A 21,740-nucleotide genomic window follows, 5' to 3' on the forward strand; every position below is an offset into this window, starting at 1 on the left:
ACTTACAATACTCCATTGGTGGTTTTTTTTTTTTAACATCTTTATTGGAGTATAATTGCTTTACAGTGGTGTGTTTCTGCTGTATAACAAGGTGAATCAACTATACATAAACATATATCCCCATATCCCCTCCCTCTTGTGTCTCCCTCGCACCCTCCCTATCCCACCCCTCTAGGTGGTCACAAAGTACCGAGCTCATCTCCCCGTGCGATGCAGCTGCTTCCCACTAGCTATCTATTTTACATTTGGTAGTGTATGTATGTCAATGCTACTCTCTCACTTTGTCCCAGCTTACATTAGGGTGGTTTTGATTACAGTTTCCATTTCCATTTTTGGATTCAGGGATTATGAGTTTGATTTTTTTAAAAAGTTACTTATGATTGATATAAAAGATCTGTCCCCAATAAATTAGCTAAAGCATGTTAAATATAAATGAATCAAGTCAGATCATCCCAAAGCAGGTTAAAGACTTCGAAAGCTTTGGTGGAGATCACAGAGACCAGGTCTCAGACTTTACACTGGTTAACGGTTAATGATGTTCTCTTGTCCCTCAGATTGCCTTTCCTAGAAATACTTACTGAAGTTGGAAAAATCAAAATAGTTTTTCCTTAGCACATGAAATAATGCAAAGGTCCCTCTTTCTGACTTAGAAACAAACAAACCAAAAAATCCAAACCACAAATAAAAAGCCCTGATTGCCACAACAAGCAAATTGATAACAAAATGGACAAAACCTCCATACCCTTTATTTTCAAGTAAATATTGTGTATTCACTGGCTGCAGTTTAGAGGGAAATCCAAACAGTTTCAAATTCATGGATTTACTGTGAGGATCCGACACACTCACTAAGGGCAAGTTCATAATATCTGACGAGGGGGTCTGAGCTGTGGGAGAGACTCAGTGGATGGTCCTGACCAGATCTTAACAGGGCACTTGTGAGACAGCACAAAAATTAGCGGGTGGCGGGGAGGGGGGGGAATCCTCAAAAATTTATTTGAAGAAAAGCCCACATTTCGTCAGAAGCCAAAGACACATAAAATTCTACTCCACATAAGACACACTGATTTCATGTTTCCACGTGACTTTAAAGGACGTGTGGTTTGTAAGACTAATCATGTAATCTTAAGAAACTCAAAATAAAGGAAGAAAGATGGACAGACAGAAAAAAAGAGTATTCTTCAACTCTTCTTCATTGCACAGGGAAATCCCCCTGAAGTAAGAATAAGAAAATTCAGTAAGTTGGAAAATATTTCTCACTTTAACCGTATTTTCCCTGAAAGTCACATTTTAATATTGATGTAGGTTTCATACAATTAAAAATCACAAAGATTTTAAGAAGCAACCTTAGCTTTTATGTAAACACCATTATGAACCCTTGTCAGTTCGGGCTATGTATGAGTGATGTTAACAGTTTTGAACCTTAACTTACAGAGAACATTTCAAAAGCAATGAACGTCTTTTGTGATCTTGTTTAACATAAAAAGACTGCTAGCAAACCACATTCTTTAATAAAGCATGCATATTAGCCAAGTTTCAAACCACACTTTCCTTTGCCATGTCTCACAAATGAAAAGCTTTTATTTTAGCATTTTGAATAGTAATGCCCTATTAGGTTATTATGAGGACAAGTCTACTTTCCCAGTATACAACATGTTTTATTCCACAAGGCTGAATTTTCAAACCTCACAGTTTACTTAGAAAATAAAGATCTGCAGGTTTATAATCTATTATAAAAGGAAATAAATTTTTACACAGTTATATGTAACAGAGTATTTAGAAAAGTTCAAATTCATCAGTACGAAAATATACCTCACTGAAATATACTTACTTATAAAAACATATTGCCTTTGCCATGTGAAAACCTGGTGTTTAGTTCCCTAGATTTCTTCATCAGGGCTTTTTTCTGAGCTTCATCAAACCGATGAACTTTGAGATCCGTATCACGGTTAAATGGTGTTCTTTCTTGGGGCTTATTTTTATCTTCAGCAGCCTTATTCTTTAGCTTTTTCTGATGAATGTCCATAAGCGATTCTGACCTTTTTGATTCCTGGGGAGAGCAAGACAGCAGAAAGAAAAATCTTATATAGATCACTGACAGAATATAATCATGAAACAAAAGAATGAAGTAGTAATGGTAAACATTAAGGAGGGCTATTTACAAACGCAATAGGTTTTTCCAAATCTAAGACAGCATCTCTGAAGAAAATCTGTTATCAGAGGCAAATTCAACTAGACCAAAATGAAGGTATATACCAACTATATGCCACACAATAAAAAAAGAGCAAGACGGAGAGTAAACTAATGTTTAAATAACCATCATGAATATCACTGTGTGATTAGTCAACATTAGAGGCTGAACCAAGAACACAGGTGAGAAAGAAGAGCAATTACTTTCTCACTTGAGAGCCTGGTTAAAGCTTCATGGATGGGCTGGTCCATGAACCCTGAACGGGTGGAACTGAAGAGACGGGCACTGCCAGGCTGAAGCTAAAGCAAGTGCAAAGCAGAAAAACCACGGCACAGAGATGACAAAATCCAAGGCCGGTGCAGGAAAAGCTGGCATAGTCTGTGTGCCAAGAGAATTTTTGTCCTTTCAGCTTTATCTCCTTCCTTTTCTTTCTTTTTAGCTGGGGTAGGTGCTCACATTTTCTTTTTCTTTTCCTTTTTCTTAAATTGAAGTATAGCTGATTTACAATATATTAGTTTCACATTTTCAAATATATCTAGTAGGATGAGGTCTGAGCAAAGTCAACTGGTTTCATAAATTGGAGATTCTTTACAGACCTTTCAGTATTGGTTAAACTAAAAGACAGAATAGCCCTGGACTGGAGAAGCAGGGAGTGGGATGCAGGAGTGGATGCGGGTAGTACATACAGATCAGCAGCCATCAAACTGCGATATATGTATGTTTGGGGGCCACACGGAGTGGATTCCACGCGGTATGAAGGCATGGAGAATTTCAACATTACCTACCCATGATTCTCAACTTCTTAGCCTCACTTAAAGCTGACTTGCCTGGTAATGCATCTCGTGAGGATGTCTCCCCTTTCATTACAGCCCTTTCCCATTTAACAAAGGAGAGGCCTTTCAGAATCTTATTACAGAATATTGTCTTGGACAGCAAGTCTCCAGAGCATCAAATAAAAAAACCTGAAATATTGTATGAATGAAACTTCTTCTAATCAAGGAACTGTAAACCCAGGAGGCTTTGTGTCCTTTTGTGTCTCAAACTTATTTCTCTTAAGAGTGTAATGTCCTTTCGGAATGGGTAGTTTGCCTCTTGTTGGAATGTTCTGAATTCAGATATGCTGCAGATACACTGCAGAATGGGGCAATGAAAGAAAAGACAATTTTTGCTTAACAACCACATCTCTTCCAGGCCCTGCCTCCTGTCAGGGAATATATTTGAGAGCAAAGACATGAGGAGAGCTCAGTAAAAGCAAAATAACTGGTAAGAAACGATGAAGGTGGCAGCATCTTATTTTATCAGAAGACAAACTCATGGCACCTACCCACCTACGTTACAATTCAGAAGTGTCATAGGAATGATCATAATCACATCTATTTGAACAGAGAAATGAAGTCAGACTTTCTCACAGAAAGTTAGTCTCAATCACCTGTCTGATTTGACAGTGAGATCTGACTTTATCAGTCAAGTTATGTGGTTGCTATTTCCTATAAATTGAGCTCTATCTGGATGCTGTATTAGTAAATATTTATTTGAATTAGCACTATTTCCATGTTCTCAATCCCTTTCATTTCATAAATTGGTCATTTCATAAATCTTGGTAAAGTCTTTAGGAAACAAATTGATTTGCAAGTTAAGTGCTTTCAAATTCTTTATTTTTAACGAAAACTGGAGGTGAAAAAAATCAAATGTTGCTAAGAAAAAATGACCTATCAATACACATAGCATGGAGAAACAGTTAAGAACTAAAATTCTGCATTTGGAAAAATCTGGTTAGCAATGACGGTTCTGACATTTTCAACACTGGTGACCTTAGGCAAGTTATTTAAGCCTCAATTTCTCAGCTGTAAGATAATAAATCATAATAGTAATAATGTCTAAATATTTGGATGAGGTAGGAGTTAAGTAATCTAATGAATACAAAGGATTTAGTAGTGTGGCGGGGTTCATAAGAATCAGTCAAGGGAGTTCCCTGGTGGCGCAGTGGTTAAGAATCCACCTGCCAATGCAGGGGACGTGGGTTCGAGCCCTGGTCCAGGAAGATCCCACATGCCGCGGAGCAGCTAAGCACATGAGCCATAACTGTTGAGCCTGCACTCCAGAGCCCGCGAGCCACAACTACTGAGCCTGTGTGCCTACAGCCCGTGCTCCACAACAAGAGAAGCCACCAAAATGAGAAGCCTGTGTACCGCAATGAAGGGTAGCCCCAGCTCGCTGCAACTAGAGAAAGCCTAGCTGTGCGCAGCAACAAAGACCCAACGCAGCCAAAAAAAAAAAAAAAAAAAAAAAAAAATCAGTCAATAAATGTTAAGTATTCAATTTACTAAGCACATACTATATTGTAATCCTCACAACATCTCAATAAATTAAATGTTATTATTAGCATTATACAGATTTGGAAAGTGAGAATGAGAAAATAAGCCCTGTTCGGGGGGCTGGAGAATCAGGGCACTATAGCCTTTCCTCACTCTCTTTACCCTGTTCCTCAGTATCCAGTAGGGTGGCAATGCTGCCAGCTTGTGCCCTTTGGAAAGAAGATGGAAAACGGTCCTCAGCTGAGAAGTTATTAAATGTCTAGCCATTCTGAATGCAAAAAAAAAAGACCAATGTGAAAAAAAATCAAAGTTAAGAGAGAGTTGACAGTTGAGAGATCATTAATAATAATTTTTTGTTAATAGATCATTATAAAGTTTAAGAAAGTAATTAGAAATCACACCAAAAGCCAATTTATGTAGAGATCAATTTGCTAAATGACTGGTTTGCTGATTTACCAAATTTAATCATTTAACAAAAATGTGTAGGTTTTATATTAATTTACAAAAAGCCAGGGCAATTTATTTTGAATGGGCTAGTTTTTCAGCAGTTTTTTTTTTTTTGTTTTTTTTTTTTGGTGGTATGCGGGCCTCACTGTTGTGGCCTCTCCCATTGCGGAGCACAGGCTCCGGACGCGCAGGCCCAGCGGCCATGGCTCACGGGCCCAGCCGCTCCACGGCACGTGGGATCTTCCCGGACTGGGGCACGAACCTGTGTGCCCTGCATCGGCAGGCGGGCTCTCAACCACTGCGCCACCAGGGAAGCCCTTTTCAGCAGTTTTTGAAAATTCATGCTAAGATTCTAGTTGTTTGGTTTTTATTTTGCCTTCATGGTAATATTTTAAAGAGTGTTCAATTTAACAATACTATGAGTTATAAGGTGGTTTAGTCTTAAGACCATATTAATATTTTGAAAACTATATCTCATAAGTAACCAAAATTTCAGCATAAGATTAGAATGCTAATTTTTTGGATGTGTTTTAAAATAAACTGCAGACACTGTTACATGTATCCCTAGTATTTCAGCATGATTTCACTAACTAGAGTTCAATATCTGTTTACAATTTTTTCTTTTACAGTAAATTTACATACAATGAAATGCACAAATCTTAATACTACATTCACTGAGTTTTACAATTCAAACTCCTAGCAATTTCTGGAGCATATTTCCATCACTTCAGAAAGCTCTGTATGCCCCTTCCTAGTCCATCTCCACAATCCCACTCCAACAACAACTATTCTGATTTTTTTCCCACCATAGATTCATTTTGCTTATTGTAGAGCTTCATATAAATGGAATCATACAGTAGTACTTGGGTAGGAAGTCTTGCGTAAGACTCCTTTCGCTCAGCATAATGACTTTGAGATTAATCCATGTTGTTGCATTTATTTGTAATTTGTTCCTTTTTATTGCCGAGTAGTATTTTATCATGAACACAGGTTGGCTTTTTCTTTCTCTTATTGATGGACAGCTGGGTTGCTTGAAGTATTTAGCTGTTATGAATAAAGCTTCTATGAACACTCCTGTATAAGTCTTTTTGAAGCTATTATGAGTGAAGCATGCTCGAGTCTGTGAAAACATGTTTTCATCTGTCTTACATAAACACCCAGGGGTGGAGTTGCAGGATTATAGGGTAGGTGTTCGTTTAGTTTTATAAGAAATGTCTGTTTGGAAAAAGGCCCAGCTTGTTAATTTTCAGCTATTCTTCCTTTCTAACATAACTCATTACAGCTATAAATTTTGCCTCTAAGTACCACTTTATATTACATCTCACACATTTTGATATGTTGTACTGAATATTTTTTTATCATTCAGGTTTAGGTACTTTCTAACTTCCATTATCATGTCTTCTTTGATGTAAAGTTTAAATTTTGAATTTTCTAATTTCCAGTTGTGTAGGGCTTTTAAGTTATTCTGAAGTTAACTTAAATTCTTTGTGGTGCCTGAATGATAGTGATTCTTTCAATTTTGTTGAGACTTGACTTTGAGCTGGTCAGTTTTCAAAGATGTTCCATTTGGGTTGGGTTTCTGGTCAGTTTCCAACTATGTTTCATGTATGCTTCACTGTTTGTGGTACTGGTCTACATATGCCCAATAAATCATGCTAACTATATTTTTAATGCTTATGGAAAATTTCATGAACTAATATGCTAGGAACAGCAGGTAATTTTCCTGAATACCTTTCAGGGACCAAACGGTTCAATGGTTTACATTTATTCTTTGAGCTGGAACACTAGTGTTTTGTTTTTTGGTTTTTTTTTGTTTTTAATGAGTAAGAGACTATTACAAAATAATAATATGCCCAATGAATACTGTTTAGTTTATAAATTTAAATTGAACCATATTTGAAATTTTTATATTTATATAGATTTATATTTTTCTCCCATATTTAAATCATTACATCAAACATTCCAAATCAGCTTACTATTTAAAATGTATGAATTGGGCTCTCTAGGAGTTAGTAAGGCTCTTACTTTATAATCATGTGCTACCCATCTCTAGGAATTGAATTTCTGATATATGACTTAAGTAAAAAGTGAACTGAAAATGTTATGAGATGCATTAAAAAAGCCTACACTAAAGGACTACACACACACACACACATATATATACACATACAGATGAGAGTATTTTTCAGAACAGATGTATAGAAAAAGACTGAGATGAAAAGGAAGACTAAGAAAGAGAAACAAGAAAAAGAGAAAAAATGAGAAGAGCATTAAAAGATGGGAAAAAATGAAAGGCCATATATTTTATCCCCTGACTTACGTTGTATGCGGATACCTGCTCGGCCAGTCTCTTTTCCATTCCTGTCAATATATGTTCTTCATCCTTCTTATTGAATGACTTTCTTGCTTCTGGTGTCTCCTGAGGAATGAACACAGAAAACACATTACTAAACCATATAATTAAGAGAAAATAAAAAAGAAATACTATTATTTTAACTCAGATTGAGTACTAGGAGACTAAACGAAGCCAGGCCCATTGAATCTCTTCCCACTAGAAATGTTAATACACTTGATAAGGGATCTGTTAGTGTTCTACTCTAATATTTGTCTGAAAACAAGAAAAAATCCCCCAAAACCTCTAACCAATCAACTAACTGGATTTTATCAAACTCAGAAATGAGACTGACAAACAATAATGAAATGTAGAAGAGAAAATAAGGCTTAAAAAGAAATCTTATATTATCTGTTTCCAAAGCTAGGAAAAGGACTCTTGAGGGAAAAAAAATAAAAAGAAATAAATGGAGTACAGAAAAAATAAAAATAAAACTATCTTTATTCACAGAGGACATGACTGGCAATGTAGAAAATGCCAAAGAATCTATTTTAAAACTCCTGGCATTAGTAAGCATAAGTGTAGCAAAGCTGCAGGATGCTAGGCCAACATACAAAATATACCAGCAATGAACAATTGGAATTTGAAATTTAAAAAGAAATACCATTTACCATAGCGCGCGCACGCACGCACACACACCAATGGAATACTTAGGTAAATTTCCAATAAATTTTAGTTAGGAAAAAAAAAGTATTCTGGAGTATACAGTCCCAACCAGGAAAGAAGAAGACCCATATGAAATCAGCTGAAAACCACTTTCCTCAAAGCATGTTTTTATACTGTTGCTGTTTGCTTACGAAAGCCAAGGAGGTCCCCACACCATTTTTATCTTAATGATGGACTAAAACAACATTGTACTTAATAAATAAAGTATGTTAAAAAACATAGGAGTAGCTCATTTCTTATTTTTCCATAAAAATTTCCCCAGATTCTTTTACTTGTAAATATTAAGAGAAAAAATGATGTTCTAATAAGCTGAAGGTGAAAACCTGACCAGTTGTTAGTAAATCTAGTCAAGACTGGGAAATGGGAACATAACAGATCTTATTCAATTAATTTATGCATAACACTGCCATTTCTTTCTGAAAAGCAATCTTACTTCATTTGGGCATGTTGGTTAAGTGAATGTGCGAACATTAGTAGTATGAGAGATGAATGCTGGGGAGTCAAATATAAAAAAGTAAGATGAAGTGGTGGAGAAAATCTACAAAAAGGTAATTTGGAGAGAGATAAAAAAGGAAACTTGACTAAGATCTGTTACAAAAATCAAAAATTAGTCATGACCTTTATACAGGACAGCTCTGTGACACTATATAATTTGTACTACAAATATAAGTCTGTGGTATTATATGCTGTAATACAGTGTCACATAAAATTTAAGGGGTATTAGTCATCCCTTTGGGAGTCTGTTGTAAACACAGAACAAAACACTTTCAGCCCTGAAAAGAATGACCAGATCTAAAGAACTCAGTCATAGGGCCTAAAATCACTTGAGTTCAAATTATACTGGCTAGTTTCTGTTTGTTCCGTTTTTCTGTGGTATTTTTCTTTGAGGAAGACTCGCTGCATATCCAGCTGTAGGCTAGACATCTACTCACATACAATGAGGAACACAAGCACTGAAAAAAGCACAAATAAAAAGTCCATGTAAGCAAGGGGATTAAATGTCTTTTTGGAAACAATCTTAAAGGCTAAATTATAAAAAATGTCAGTATGTTACTTTTATAAAAGACCAGTTAAGAAAGAGCAGACAGGCGTTCCAACACTAGTCATTCACGGTATATGGCTCGCTTCTATACCATATCTTCTGTTGTCTCTTCTGCCCTCAGGTGTGTTGGTTCACCTCACCTTTCTGTTACAACTCTCAGATTTCCTTGAATCCTCTGGGCAAAGGAGAACTTATGATTTTGCCACATATTCTGCTAAAATGTGGAGACTGCCACGTATCATCCACATTTTAAGAATGACACTATTTCACAACCAATACTCCACTAAAATGAGAGCGCCATAAGGAGCTTTTTCTATTACCTGTCACCAAACAGAATACCTGGCAGAGGAGATATTCAATTTACAGTTATAGAATGAAGATGGAAATCCTCATAATTCTAGGTACCGATGAACAAGATAAACAGAGTTAGGGGTGTGAATTTAAGTCAGAACTGATAAAGCTATAATCATAAGGTGCCAATTAGTCAAGCATTTAAGATTGGAATGGGACATATGAAGGAAACTGAAACTTTGGGATGGAGTGAATTTAAGGAGCTAGTGCTGAGGACACTGCTTGGACCCCTAACTTACAATGGAATATTTCATAATAAATGGAGAGATCCACGAAAAGAAAATCTAACAATAATATTTTATGCATACTTTTGTGGGTATTTTTTAAATACATTATTCAATGTATTAATGAAAGGGCTTTTTGCCTATCTTGACAGTAATATGAAGTTCAGTGCACTTGAGCTACTGTTATTTTGAGAGACAGTCCCTATGTATCACTTAACTTGCTAGGTTAATCTGTGCCTTGGCTTGTTCAAGACATTTAAAAAGAAATTTTCATGGAGATAGTATGATGTACAAAGACCAGGGGATTTGCAGTCAGAAAGGTTTAGAAGGGAATTACTATTCATCGCTCACCAGCATTTAATTCCAGAAAAGGTGACTTCATAGAGGATAGTGTCTCCCTTCATAAAATGAGGTCAGTGAACCTATGTCTCCAGGTTCTCTTGAGATTTAGATGAGATAATTTATTGGGAAATAGTAAGTAAATACACAGGAAGCAACTGGCATCACTTTAAGTTTCCTTCAGGGGAAATCTTTTCCGTTTGGAATCATAATGAAAAAAACAGTACTCTTAAATAATTCTGCCTCCTATTTTTTCAAAATAGAATCAACATGGACAAAAATACAGGAACAAACCAACCCTCTTACCTTAGCTTTCCTTTCCCTGTCAGCTGGCATATCTGTCCAGACTGATCGATCTCCAGATTTGTCCTCAGTTCTTCTCTTGAAAGTTCTGGGCCCAAGACCAAAGTCTTTCAGCTCCGGAGGAAGCTCAGTCATCCAAGACTCTCTTGTAATTGGTTTAGATGAATCCTTTAAGAGAAATAAAAAGTAAAAAAAAAAAAAGAAAAAAAAAAAGTAGCCTTGGAAAATGTGTATGTGTGCGTGTGTGCACATGTATGTGTGTATGGGTGTAGAATACTGTATAAGTGACTATGCTTCTCAACTAAGGCTTGAAAGTTAATTAACAGACTTTAAGAGAAAGGATTTAATAGACTATTTTTTTTGGTCATATATGTTATGAATACTTTAATTTATTGTTCCTTTGACTTAATGTTATCTTTTGCCATACAGAAATTTTTAAGTAGGCAAAATTTTTACTCTTTTCCTTTTATACTTTCGGAATTACCTAGAGCCTAATTTTTTATACACTTACATATGTACATATACATTTTTTAATGTCTGTTTTTAAAACTGAGATTTTTAATATATTCGGTCAATTTCTCAGAGAAAAGTGTACTATGTATTTAAAACTTACATCGTCTCCTTTAGTCAGTTTTTCTTTCATTCTCTGGGCCCTTTTTTCAAACTCTGTCATTACACTAGAGTTAACTGGTCCTTTGGCAGGCATCGGCCCAATAATGTCCTCCTCTTCACTGCTACCTGTTTCCTTCTGAAATAAGAAAATGATCCTAAATTACTTAAAATTTAACTGTGACTGATAACCTAGAAACAGAACAAAAAGCAAACACTGTGTTGCTGGCTGATCACTGAGCACCTTTCCTGTGCTTTCCTCAAGTGCACCATACAAAAATGACAAATCCAGGGGCTGTGGACTGTCCCACCTCTTCCCTATGTCCATGGCAGAGCTCATTAACTCATCTCAGTCCTCTTCCTGATGGACGTAGATGTGGCCTCACAATTTCTCTGTAATATTCCAGAGAATTATTAATGATTCATCAGAGATGACACAAGTTGAAACCATTTTCTTTCCTGGTACAGAAAGAGCTCTTTGGAATAAGATGCACACAAATAAGACATTCTTGGAAGCTGTATCAGCCTTCATGATTTAGTACAGTCCACTGAAACAGAAATGCTGTGCAAAGCCTTACAAAATACTGGCCCGAACGAGTTAATTTGGTTCCCAAAGTATTTCTCTCATTACCCCAAAGACACAATAGTATTGCAATAATTGAATTCAAGTAGTTCTTAGCAAATCATTTTTTTAAGTTAATTAATTTTTTTAAAGAACAGAGATTTTAATTTTTTTTTTTTTTGGCTGCGTTGGGTCTTCAATGCTGTGTGTGGGCTTTCTCTAGTTAGTTGTAGCTAGTGGGAGCTACTCCTCATTGCGGTGTGCAGGCTTCTCATTGAGGTGGCTTCTCCTGTTGCGGAGCACAGGCTCTAGGCGTGCAGGCTTCAGTAGTTGCAGCACATGGGCTCAGTAGTTGCAGTGCACATGGGTTCTAGAATGCAGGCACAGTAGTTGTGGCGTATGGGCTCAGCTGCTCTGTGGCATGTGGGATCTTCCTGGACCAGGGCTCGAACCCATGTCCCCTGCATTGGCAGGCGGATTCTTAACCACTGAGCCACCAGGGAAGTCCCATTAGTAAATCATTTTATTAAAGGGTTTTCATGTAAGACTGTGTTAGATGCTATATGCACTTGGGTTTAAAACAGTTCTTGTCAGACACAAAAGACCCCGAATAGCCAAAGCAGCCTTGAGGGAAAAAAGCCGAGCTGGAGGAATCAGACTCCCTAACTTCAGACTATACTACAAAGCTACAGTAATCAAGACAATAAACTCAAAATGGATTAGAGACCTAAACGTAAAACTGGACACTATAAAACTCATAGAGGAAAACATAGGAAGAACTCTTTGACATAAATCACAGCAAGATCTTTTTTGAGTCACCTCCTAGAGTCATGGAAATAAAAACATAAATAAACAAATGGGACCTAATGAAACTCCAAAGCTTTTGCACAGCAAAGGAAACCAGAAACAAGACGAAAAGACAACCCTCAGAATGGGGGAAAATATTTGCAAACGAATCAACAGACAAAGGATTAATCTCCAAAATATATAAACAGCTCATGCAGCTAATATTAAAAAAACAAACAACCCAATGGGGAGAAGGCCTAAATAGAAGACCTAAATAGCCCCTTCTTTCTCCAAAGAGGACATACAGATGGCCAAGAAGCACATGAAAAGCTGCTCAACATCACTAATTATTAGAGAAATGCAAATCAAAACTACAATGAGGTATCACCTGACACCAGTTAGAATGGGCATCATCAGAAAAATCTACAAACAACAAACGCTGGAGAGTGTGGAGAAAAGGGAACCCTCCTGCACTGTTGGTGGGAATGTAACTTGATACAGCCTCTATGGAGAACAGTATGAAGGTTCCTTAAAAAACTGAAAATAGAACTACCGTATGACCCAGCAATCCCACTACCAGGCATATACCCAGAGACAACCATAATTCAAAAAGACACATGCACCCCAATGTTCACTGCAGCACTATTTACAATAGCCAGGTCATGGAAGCAACCTAAATGCCCATCAACAGACAAATGGATAAAGAAGATGTGGTACATATATACAATAGAATATTACTCAGCCATAAAAAGGAATGAGATTGGGTCATTTGTAGAGACGTGGATGGATCTAAAGACTGTCATACAGAGTGAAGTCAGTCAGAAAGAGAAAAACAAATATTGTATATTGATGCATATATGTGGAACCTAGAAAAATGGTACAGATGAACTAGTCTGCAGGGCAGAAATAGTGACACAGATGCAGAGAACAAACGTATGGACACCAAGGGGGGAAAGTGGCATGGGGGGGTGGTGGTGGTGGTATGAACTGGGAGATTGAGATTGACATATATACACTAATATGTTTTAACTAGATAACTAATAAGAACCTGCTGTATAAAAAAATAAATAAAACAGTCCTTGTCCTCAACAAGGAGAGAAAGATAAACAACAAGATGAACAACAATAAGATGTTTGTCCTCCAGCTGTGACAGGAAGCTTCTTCCTCTTATTTTTTCAAACTACCAGGATTAGGCAAGTTAATTTGTGTTCTTTACATTTTCCCTGCTAACCACTTAATGGTTAACTTTCTGTGGCTTCTTCTCTGAACCCTTATAAAAATTGCTCTTATTACAAATAACTAGATAATCACATATTGTCTTGTGGCTTATTCTAAGCCACACACATACACTCTCTCTCTCTCTCAATAACTATGGACTTTGCTTCATTTGAAGACTGGGAAATGGCATTATTATTCCTGTTTTCTTTTTGAGGAAACCTACTTTGAAAGGTTAAACTTGTCTGAGGTTATAAAACTAGTATCTAAGACTCCAATATTCTAAGATCAGGGCCCGTATTTTTTCTACTTATACTACAGCAGCTCCTCTATTATTTTCTTTATTTCAACTGCTAATGATCTAACTTTAAATGTTTATAGCTTATCTCTACAACAGTAAGCTCTTTGATAGCAAAGACATTGTCTTAAACATATTATAGCCCTCTACAAATATAATACGTGGTGACATAAAATGAGCAGATAAAGAAGACATAATAAACTTTTAATACTGTAAGAGACATGATATCAATATAGTGTTGAAGTTTAGGATGGGATAAGCTAATGATAGTTACACTCCCATCCAACAAGAGATGGTTTTTAAAAGGTAGATGCCTGAAATTTTTAGAAATAAAAATCACTTAGGATATTGGGAGACAGAAACTAAATGGGTGGATGGAAGAACAAACAAAATCAGGCCCAATACACTAAAATAAAACGAGAACCCGGAATCACAAACCTAAATCCAATCTAGGTATTAAATCATTTTGGTGTCCTGGATGAGTTATTTAAATTTTTTTTAAAAGGTGAGTTATAATATTTTATCCAGAAATATAATAGAAATTACATACCCTACTGGTTTATAGTTTGGACTGCAGAGTTAGACCTAGTTTCCAGGCCTCAATTTGCCACTGTATCAGCCCTGTGACATCAAGCATAATATTATTATTATTATTTTTAACATCTTTATTGGAGTATAATTGCTTTACAATGGTGTGTTAGTTTCTGCTTTATAACAAAGTGAATCAGCTACACATATACACATATCCCCATATCTCCTCCCTCTTGCATCTCCCTCCCACCCTCCCTATCCCACCCCTCTAGGTGGTCACAAAGCACCGAGCTCATCTCCCTGTGCTATGTGGCTGCTTCCCCCATCTGTTTTACATTTGGTAGTGTATATATGTCCATGCCACTCTCTCACTTCATCCCAGCTTACCCTTCCCTGTCCCTGCGTCCTCAAGTCCATTCTCTACGTCTGCATCTTTATTCCTGTCCTGCCCCTAGGTTTTTAAAAACCTTTTTTTTTTTTAAAGATTCCATATATATGTGTTAGCATACAGTATTTGTTTTTCTCCTTCTGACTTACTTCATTCTGTATGACAGACTCTAGGTCCATCCACCTCACTACAAATAACTCAATTTCATTTCTTTTTATGGCTGAGTAATATTCCATTGTATATATGTGCCACATCTTCTTTATCCATTCATCTGTCGATGGACACTTAGGTTGCTTCCATGTCCTGGCTATTGTAAATAGAGCTGCAATGAACATTGTGGTACATCACTCTTTCTGAATTATGGTTTTCTCAGGGTATATGCCCAGTAGTGGGATTGCTGGGTCATATGGTAGTTCTATTTTCAGTTTTTTAAGGAACCTCCATACTGTTCTCCATAGTGGCTGTATCAATTTACATTCCCACCAGCAGAGCAAGAAGGTTCCCTTTTCTCCACACCCTCTCCAGCATTTATTGTTTGTAGATTTTTTTGATGATGGCCATTCTGACTGTTGTGAGGTGATACCTCATTGCAGTTTTGATTTGCATTTCTCAAATGATTAGTGATGTTGAATATTCTTTCATGTGTTTGTTGGCAATCTGTATATCTTCTTTGGAGACATGTCTATTTAGGTCTTCTGCCCATTTTTGGATTGGGTTGTTTGTTTTTTTGATACTGAGCTGCATGCATGAGCTGCTTGTAAATTTTGGAGATTGATCCTTTGTCAGTTGCTTCATTTGCAAATATTTTCTCCCATTCTGAGGGTTGTCTTTTTGTCTTGTTTATGGTTTCCTTTGCTGTGCAAAAGCTTTTAAGTTTCATTAGGTCCCATTTGTTTATTTTTGTCTTCATTTTCATTTCTCTAAGAGGTGGGTCAAAAAGAATTTTGCTGTGATTTATATCATAGAGTGTTCTGCCTATGTTTTCCTCTAAGAGTTTTATACTGTCTGGCCTTACATTTAGGTCTTTAACCCATTTTGAGTTTGTTTTTGTATATGGTGTTAGGGAGTGTTCTAATTTCATTCTTTTACATGTAGCTGTCCAGCTTTCCCAACAGCACTTATTGAAGAGGGTGTCTTTTCTCCACTGTATATCCTTGCGTCCATTATCAGAAATAAGGTGACCATATGTGTGTGGGTTTATCTCTGGGCTTTCTCTCCTGTTCCATTGGTCTATATTTCTGTTTTTGTGCCAGTACCATACTGTCTTGATTACTGTAGCTTTGTAGTATAGTCTGAAGTCTGGGAGCCTGATTCCTCCAGCTCCATTTTTCTTTCTCAAGATTGTCAAGCATATTATTTAATCTTTCTAGGCCTTGGTTTGTCTTTCAGATAGGGACTGTAACAGCCCCAACCAATAACTACTCTATCGCTACGAGAACCCTGTGTTTTGCTCATTTTCTTCGGAATCATGTGCTTCTCAGGAAACTGGGACCTTCTCTAATTCCTGGGCAAAAATGCTGATAATTCTAAGCCAATCACTTTGGTCTCGTGCCTCTTGGTCAACTGATTGGCTTGAGCATGGCATATGATTCAATTTTGGCCAAAGAAATGTGAGGAGAGGTCTACAGGAAACCTGGAAAGGTTTTCCTCTCTAAAAAGGGGGCACAGGATAGGGACCCTATGTCTGGACACTGCCATCTGCATGTGAATCTCAGCACTTGGTCAGCCTAAGAGGAATTAACATACTGTAAATGATAGAGAAGACATAAAAAACTGGGCCCTGGATGATCTCATTAGTCTGTTGAATTTACCAAGCCTGGAATGACCCTTCCTCTAGACCTCTTCTTAGGTATGAAACACATTTTTCTCATTTGGGGAATACAGATTACAGAACACCCAGGAAATTATATAAACAACCAATTTGTTAACTAACAAGGTTAAGAGTGCATTTCATTGTGAGTTGGATTTTTTGTTATTAGCAGCTAAAAGCACTCTGGCTGGTGGTAAGCAAGCCAACATAAGTATCTAGGGGAAAACCATTTTGGAGAGACTTGGATAGCAAGTATCAAGGCTCAGGAGTAGGAGCCTGTCTGGCATATTTAAGGAGCAAGGAGCCCAGTGTGGTCAGATCAAACTTAGAGAGAAACTCAGGGAGCTAATGGAGGCCAGATTATAGAGGGCCCTGTAAGGACTTTGGCTTTTATGCAGACAGAGGAGGAGCAAATTGATGGTTTTGAGCGTGAATGACATGATCTGACTTTGTTTTATCTGGGCCACTCTAGGTGCTGTGTTGAGAAGAGGTAGCAGAGGAACAAAGGCTAAGACATGAAGACCAATGAAACAGGTGAAATATGATGTCGACTGGGATCAGGGTAGCAGCAGAAGTGGCTGGATTCTGGACGTTTTTGAAGGTGGGAACAACAGAATTTGTTGTCAGACTGATTTCTCTGACTAAGGGCCTGACACACTGTAGGTGTTTTATAAACATATGCTGAAAGAATGAGTAAATGACTCTGGAGTTGATGAGCTTAACCACTGCATTATATATTTCCTTTAGTAACAACCTCAGTGGAATTGCTGAATTCTCAGTGGAGATGCACAGGACTCTATGAATTTATTAGCACCTGTTCAGTCTGCTAATCTGCAGTATGAATTAATCACTGTAGATTAGCAGACTGAACAGGTGATATAAAATCCTAAGAACTGGGTTTGAGCTTTGACTTTTGATGAGTAGAAACTGTGTGATTTGGAGTTAAGTTACCCAATTTCTCTGGCTTTTAGCATCTCTAAGATACAGATCGTGATTATTTCATAAGGCTCTGGAGAAGCTGAAAATACATATATGGGGAAAATGCATTACAAATTATAAGGTATTCTGCATATCTCAGCTATTGTTAAGGACTGGCCCCCTGTAAGAATATAGGCTTTCTCCTTGACTCCAAAATTACTTGTTCTTTCTTTTCAAAACATCATGTATCCACTAGTGCCCTTGTTATACAATGGTATGAGAGCTGGGTAGGAGAAAGTTAATTTCAATATTTTATAATAATTATTTCATTATTAAAATTTTTTTTAGCTTGTTCTCTTCTGGATCAAATCACAGTGATTCTTTAAACTTTTCATCATGTTCTAGTTTCTAGTACTTTAAAGCTTCCCTTCAAGGACAAGAAGCATGAATAGGTAACACCCTGTCACATGTAATTTGCCTTGTTATTTTTCTAACAGAATCTCAGGTCTGTGACAGCTTTTGATTTCATCTACCTAGCTACAATCCTAAATTAGTTTGAATATGATTGAGTCAAATGATTGTAGTTATTCCTATGTAAAGTCTTGAGTTTCTTACATCTTATTCATTAATACAAAAAGTTCCAAACCTCAGAGTTGAAATACGATGATACTTGTCTTGGATCATCTCTGCCTCTGTCACTTTTCTGTGCAGATTTAAGAAAACCAGGTGGTAATGCAGGACCTATTATAGGCCTGAAAAATAAAATGTACCTTTATCATTCTCCCTGACTTTAAAAAGTCAGCTTTCAGAATAAAAGCTCACACAAATAATAAAAAGCCAGATAATAACAAATGTTGAAAATGAGAATCATATTCAACATATTATTTTTACTCTATAACCTAGTATTTTTTCACTGAGTATCATAAAAATAAAAATCTAATTTTTTGTATTTTAACCTTCTATTTGTTAGTCAATGATTAGATGCTAAACCAGTAATTTTCAATCTTTGTGGCAATGGTGTATACCCACTTCCTAAAAGAACTATGTTAAATAAAAATAACTTTAAAAAAAAGTCCTTATTATGGACTAAAGCCTGTGAAGATCTTTTTTATTTTGTGCCTTGGCTTTCAGTTTTGATATTCACCGTCCACTGAAAAATACCTTAGTGGCATTATATTTATAGTCAGAACTACTTAAGTATAAATTGAGTTCTAAGGATATACGTAGCAAATGCATACAACAGGTGTTCGTAATTTATGGTTATGTGTGCCAAGGCAGTATAAAAACCTAAACATCGTCCTAACTAACAATCCAATAATGATGTGGAAGCATATAAGAAGGAAAATAGTTCATTTAAGACCTATACAGAAAGGAAAAGGTAGTACGCTAAGCACATTTCAACCAGTGTACTTTTCTGTTTCCTTCAAAAAACCCTGGTTGGTATAAGTCACTCCATTTTCTATCTGAGCAAAATAACACCCAAGGACAACATGAACTAGTAGGTGGCAGAGCTGGAGTTTGAACCCTGGTCTATCTGATGCCAAAGTTCATTTTCTTTCTAGCTGCCGTACTGCCACATTCTGAGGGAACAGACATCTAAGAGAACACTGCCTAAATTCTAGGCCTTAAAAAGAAAAAGTCCTACTTTATGTATGGAAAAAACAAAAGAAGAACGATACTTTCTACTCTCTTTCATACTGTTAGGTCTCTCCATTCTTTCTTTTTGTCCAGAGATGTCCCTGTGCAAGTGTTACCAACCAAGATGGCACTGATGCCCTAAGCTGCATTTTCCAGATTGCACTATGTTCAATTAAAGTCTGACAGGTTTCCCTGTAGGACAAAAATAGTACTAGAGTCACAAGGCCTGGGGTCTGATCCTGGCCATTTAATTACCTCTTGTCTTGGTTCATAAAACTGCTATGAACCAAAACAATTTTGCAAATGAAAAATAAGGAAGTGCGGCATTGTTAGAAAGATCAAATTAGTTATCATTTATAAAGTATAAGGAAGTGCTGTATGGGTTTTTGTCTGAGTACCATTTTTAGCAGATCTACAAATGCAATTACAGCTCAATTCTCTGGCCTCAGGGAATTTGTGAGGATAAAACCACTAACACATAAAAGCTTAAAATATAGTAAAGGAACATAACCACAGCACATGCTGTGGACGTGTATGACGTTTTGCCTCCAATATATGCTTCCACCTGTTTATTTCAAACATATATTTTACTATTGTCAAAACAGAAAGAAATCGCTATGTATTTAACAATCTATTTTCTTGAAAGGAATGTTATATCCCAGCAGTCAGCAAATTTCCCATAAAAACCCAGACAGGAAATTTTAGGCTCTGAGGGCCACATTTGGTCTTTGTTGCATATTCGTCTTTGTATTTTAATGACCCCCTAAAGATCATTCTTAGCTCGGGGCCATACAAAAACAGGCAGTGGACTGCCTATTCCTTTTATTTCTTCTTTCTTTTCTTCAATAATAAGCATCTCTTTACTTGCTGATGCCATTATAGAAACTGAATACATTCGCAACAAAAAGTGGTTTTTGAGTTGAAGTCAGAGGCAGTTACTCCCCAAAAGTTATATGAAAATTAGAAGCTGACAAGTGTGATTATAACCTCTGAATATAAAATGTACAACAGCCTTTTCTACTTGTTCTTGCATATTGGGATACAGTGTTATGAATTATAAACAATATGGTGTGCAATTTCATATTCAGCAGTTAAACATTTTATAATTCTGAGAAGACAGGAATCAGTATTTACTATAGGTTTATTCTGTGCCAGGCACTACATAAGAATCACACATGTATATATATGCATATAAATATGAAATCTCAATCACCATGACAATTCTGTAAGGTATGTGTTGCTATCTTATTCCACAGATGACAAGTTTGAGGTTCGGTGAAGTTAACTGTGTAACTTGGTACATAGGGATTTGTCTATTCTTTCAATAAATAATTAAGAAGACGTCTGAATTAGAAGTCAAATACCGGGATTCCAGCCCCAGGTGTACCACTAACTATGTGTGTAACCTTGTTTAAAAAAAAGGGGGGGCTTCCCTGGTGGCGCAGTGGTTGAGAGTCCGCCTGCCGATGCGGGAGACGCGGGTTCGTGCCCCGGTCCGGGAGGATCCCGCGTGCCGCGGAGCGGCTGGGCCCGTGAGCCATGGCCGCTGGGCCTGTGCGTCCGGAGCCTGTGCTCCGCAACGGGAGAGGCCACGGCAGTGAGAGGCCCGCATACCGCAAAAAAAAAAAAAAAAAAGGGGGAAGAAGGGTCATGTTTCACCTAGCCTGCCACAGAACACTCTTGTGAGTATCAAATAAGAGATGTGGAAGTTTTTATGAATTATAAAAGTGTCATAAACATGTAAATAATTATTTTCCTTATATGAATTTTAAAATTACAGTTACTTTTCCTTCAAATTTATTTCAAATGTTATATAAACACGTAAGTTAAAAAACAATTTCAGACAACCCTTTAATGAATTTACGGACACTAGAAAAGACTGGCCGGAAGTAGTATAAATTACCACCTTGGAGGAGAATCATCCTGCTTTTTAAATCCAGGAGGAAGGGCTGGTCCAAAAAACCCTTCATCATCATCATCAGCGTCATCCTGACTTCTCCTCTGTTTTCTGAAAACACAGTAGTGTAATTTTATGCATGTATGTCAAAATTTTCTTCATAGAGAAATTTCCATTTTTAAAAGAACATTAACTTCAACTAGTTGTACAAACACTGAAACAATAAATTAATCTTGCCAAATAAGAAAAAAAAAATCTACCACAGATCTTGTACTAATCTTTTCTTGAAATTCATTTATGGTCTAAAAATAGAGATTGGTTACTTCTTTACAGCAGTAATATATCAATTTTCTATATTTTCTGTGTTGTTTAAGAGTCCATTCAATGAAGTTTCAAATACTCTACTTGATAGATATTTTTGAGCAAAAAGTTTATGGCACTGGTTTTTAAATTCACTTAACTAAAGGCTTTAAGTTGCTACTTCTGTCTCTTACTCATTAAAATGCTTTAAAAAAGACCTTGCTATCTAATAATAAACAAAGATTTGACATCTTATTTACATTGACCTGTGGTGAGTAAGGCTAGGTCAGAGGGAATCATTCGTTTACTTAAACAAAAAGCACATACTGCATATATAATTTTTTTTTAAGCATATTCTTTTTTTTTGGTTGTGCGGCTCGTGGGATCTTAGTTGCCCAACCAGGGATCGAACCTGTACCCCCTACATTGGAAGCACGGAGTCCTAAGCACTGGACCACCAGGGAGTTCCCTGCATACATAATTTTAAAAAGAAGATGTATGGTTTATTTAGAATATTAATC

General features: G+C 36.7%; 1 protein-coding gene across 2 annotated transcripts in view; it reads right to left on the reverse strand.

Moving 5' to 3' along the window:
* Nucleotides 1-712: 712 nt before the first annotated feature.
* Nucleotides 713-21,740, reverse strand: part of GPALPP1 (GPALPP motifs containing 1) — a 28,816-nt gene continuing 7,788 nt past the window's right edge. Inside the window, exons 3-9 of one of the 2 annotated variants that reach the window (XM_059041873.2) lie at nucleotides 20,929-21,030; nucleotides 18,031-18,136; nucleotides 10,881-11,015; nucleotides 10,271-10,435; nucleotides 7,271-7,369; nucleotides 1,829-2,047; nucleotides 713-1,210 (exon numbers count right to left, since the gene is read on the reverse strand). In XM_059041873.2, coding sequence (XP_058897856.1) covers nucleotides 1,829-2,047; nucleotides 7,271-7,369; nucleotides 10,271-10,435; nucleotides 10,881-11,015; nucleotides 18,031-18,136; nucleotides 20,929-21,030 — 826 coding nt within the window. In that variant the 3' untranslated portion in view covers nucleotides 713-1,210. The remainder of the gene's footprint in view (nucleotides 1,211-1,828; nucleotides 2,048-7,270; nucleotides 7,370-10,270; nucleotides 10,436-10,880; nucleotides 11,016-18,030; nucleotides 18,137-20,928; nucleotides 21,031-21,740) is intronic. The other variant, XM_067016522.1, reaches the window with a different exon arrangement.

Source organism: Kogia breviceps, chromosome 16, assembly GCF_026419965.1.
Source record: "Kogia breviceps isolate mKogBre1 chromosome 16, mKogBre1 haplotype 1, whole genome shotgun sequence".
Classification (NCBI taxonomy): domain Eukaryota; kingdom Metazoa; phylum Chordata; class Mammalia; order Artiodactyla; family Physeteridae; genus Kogia; species Kogia breviceps.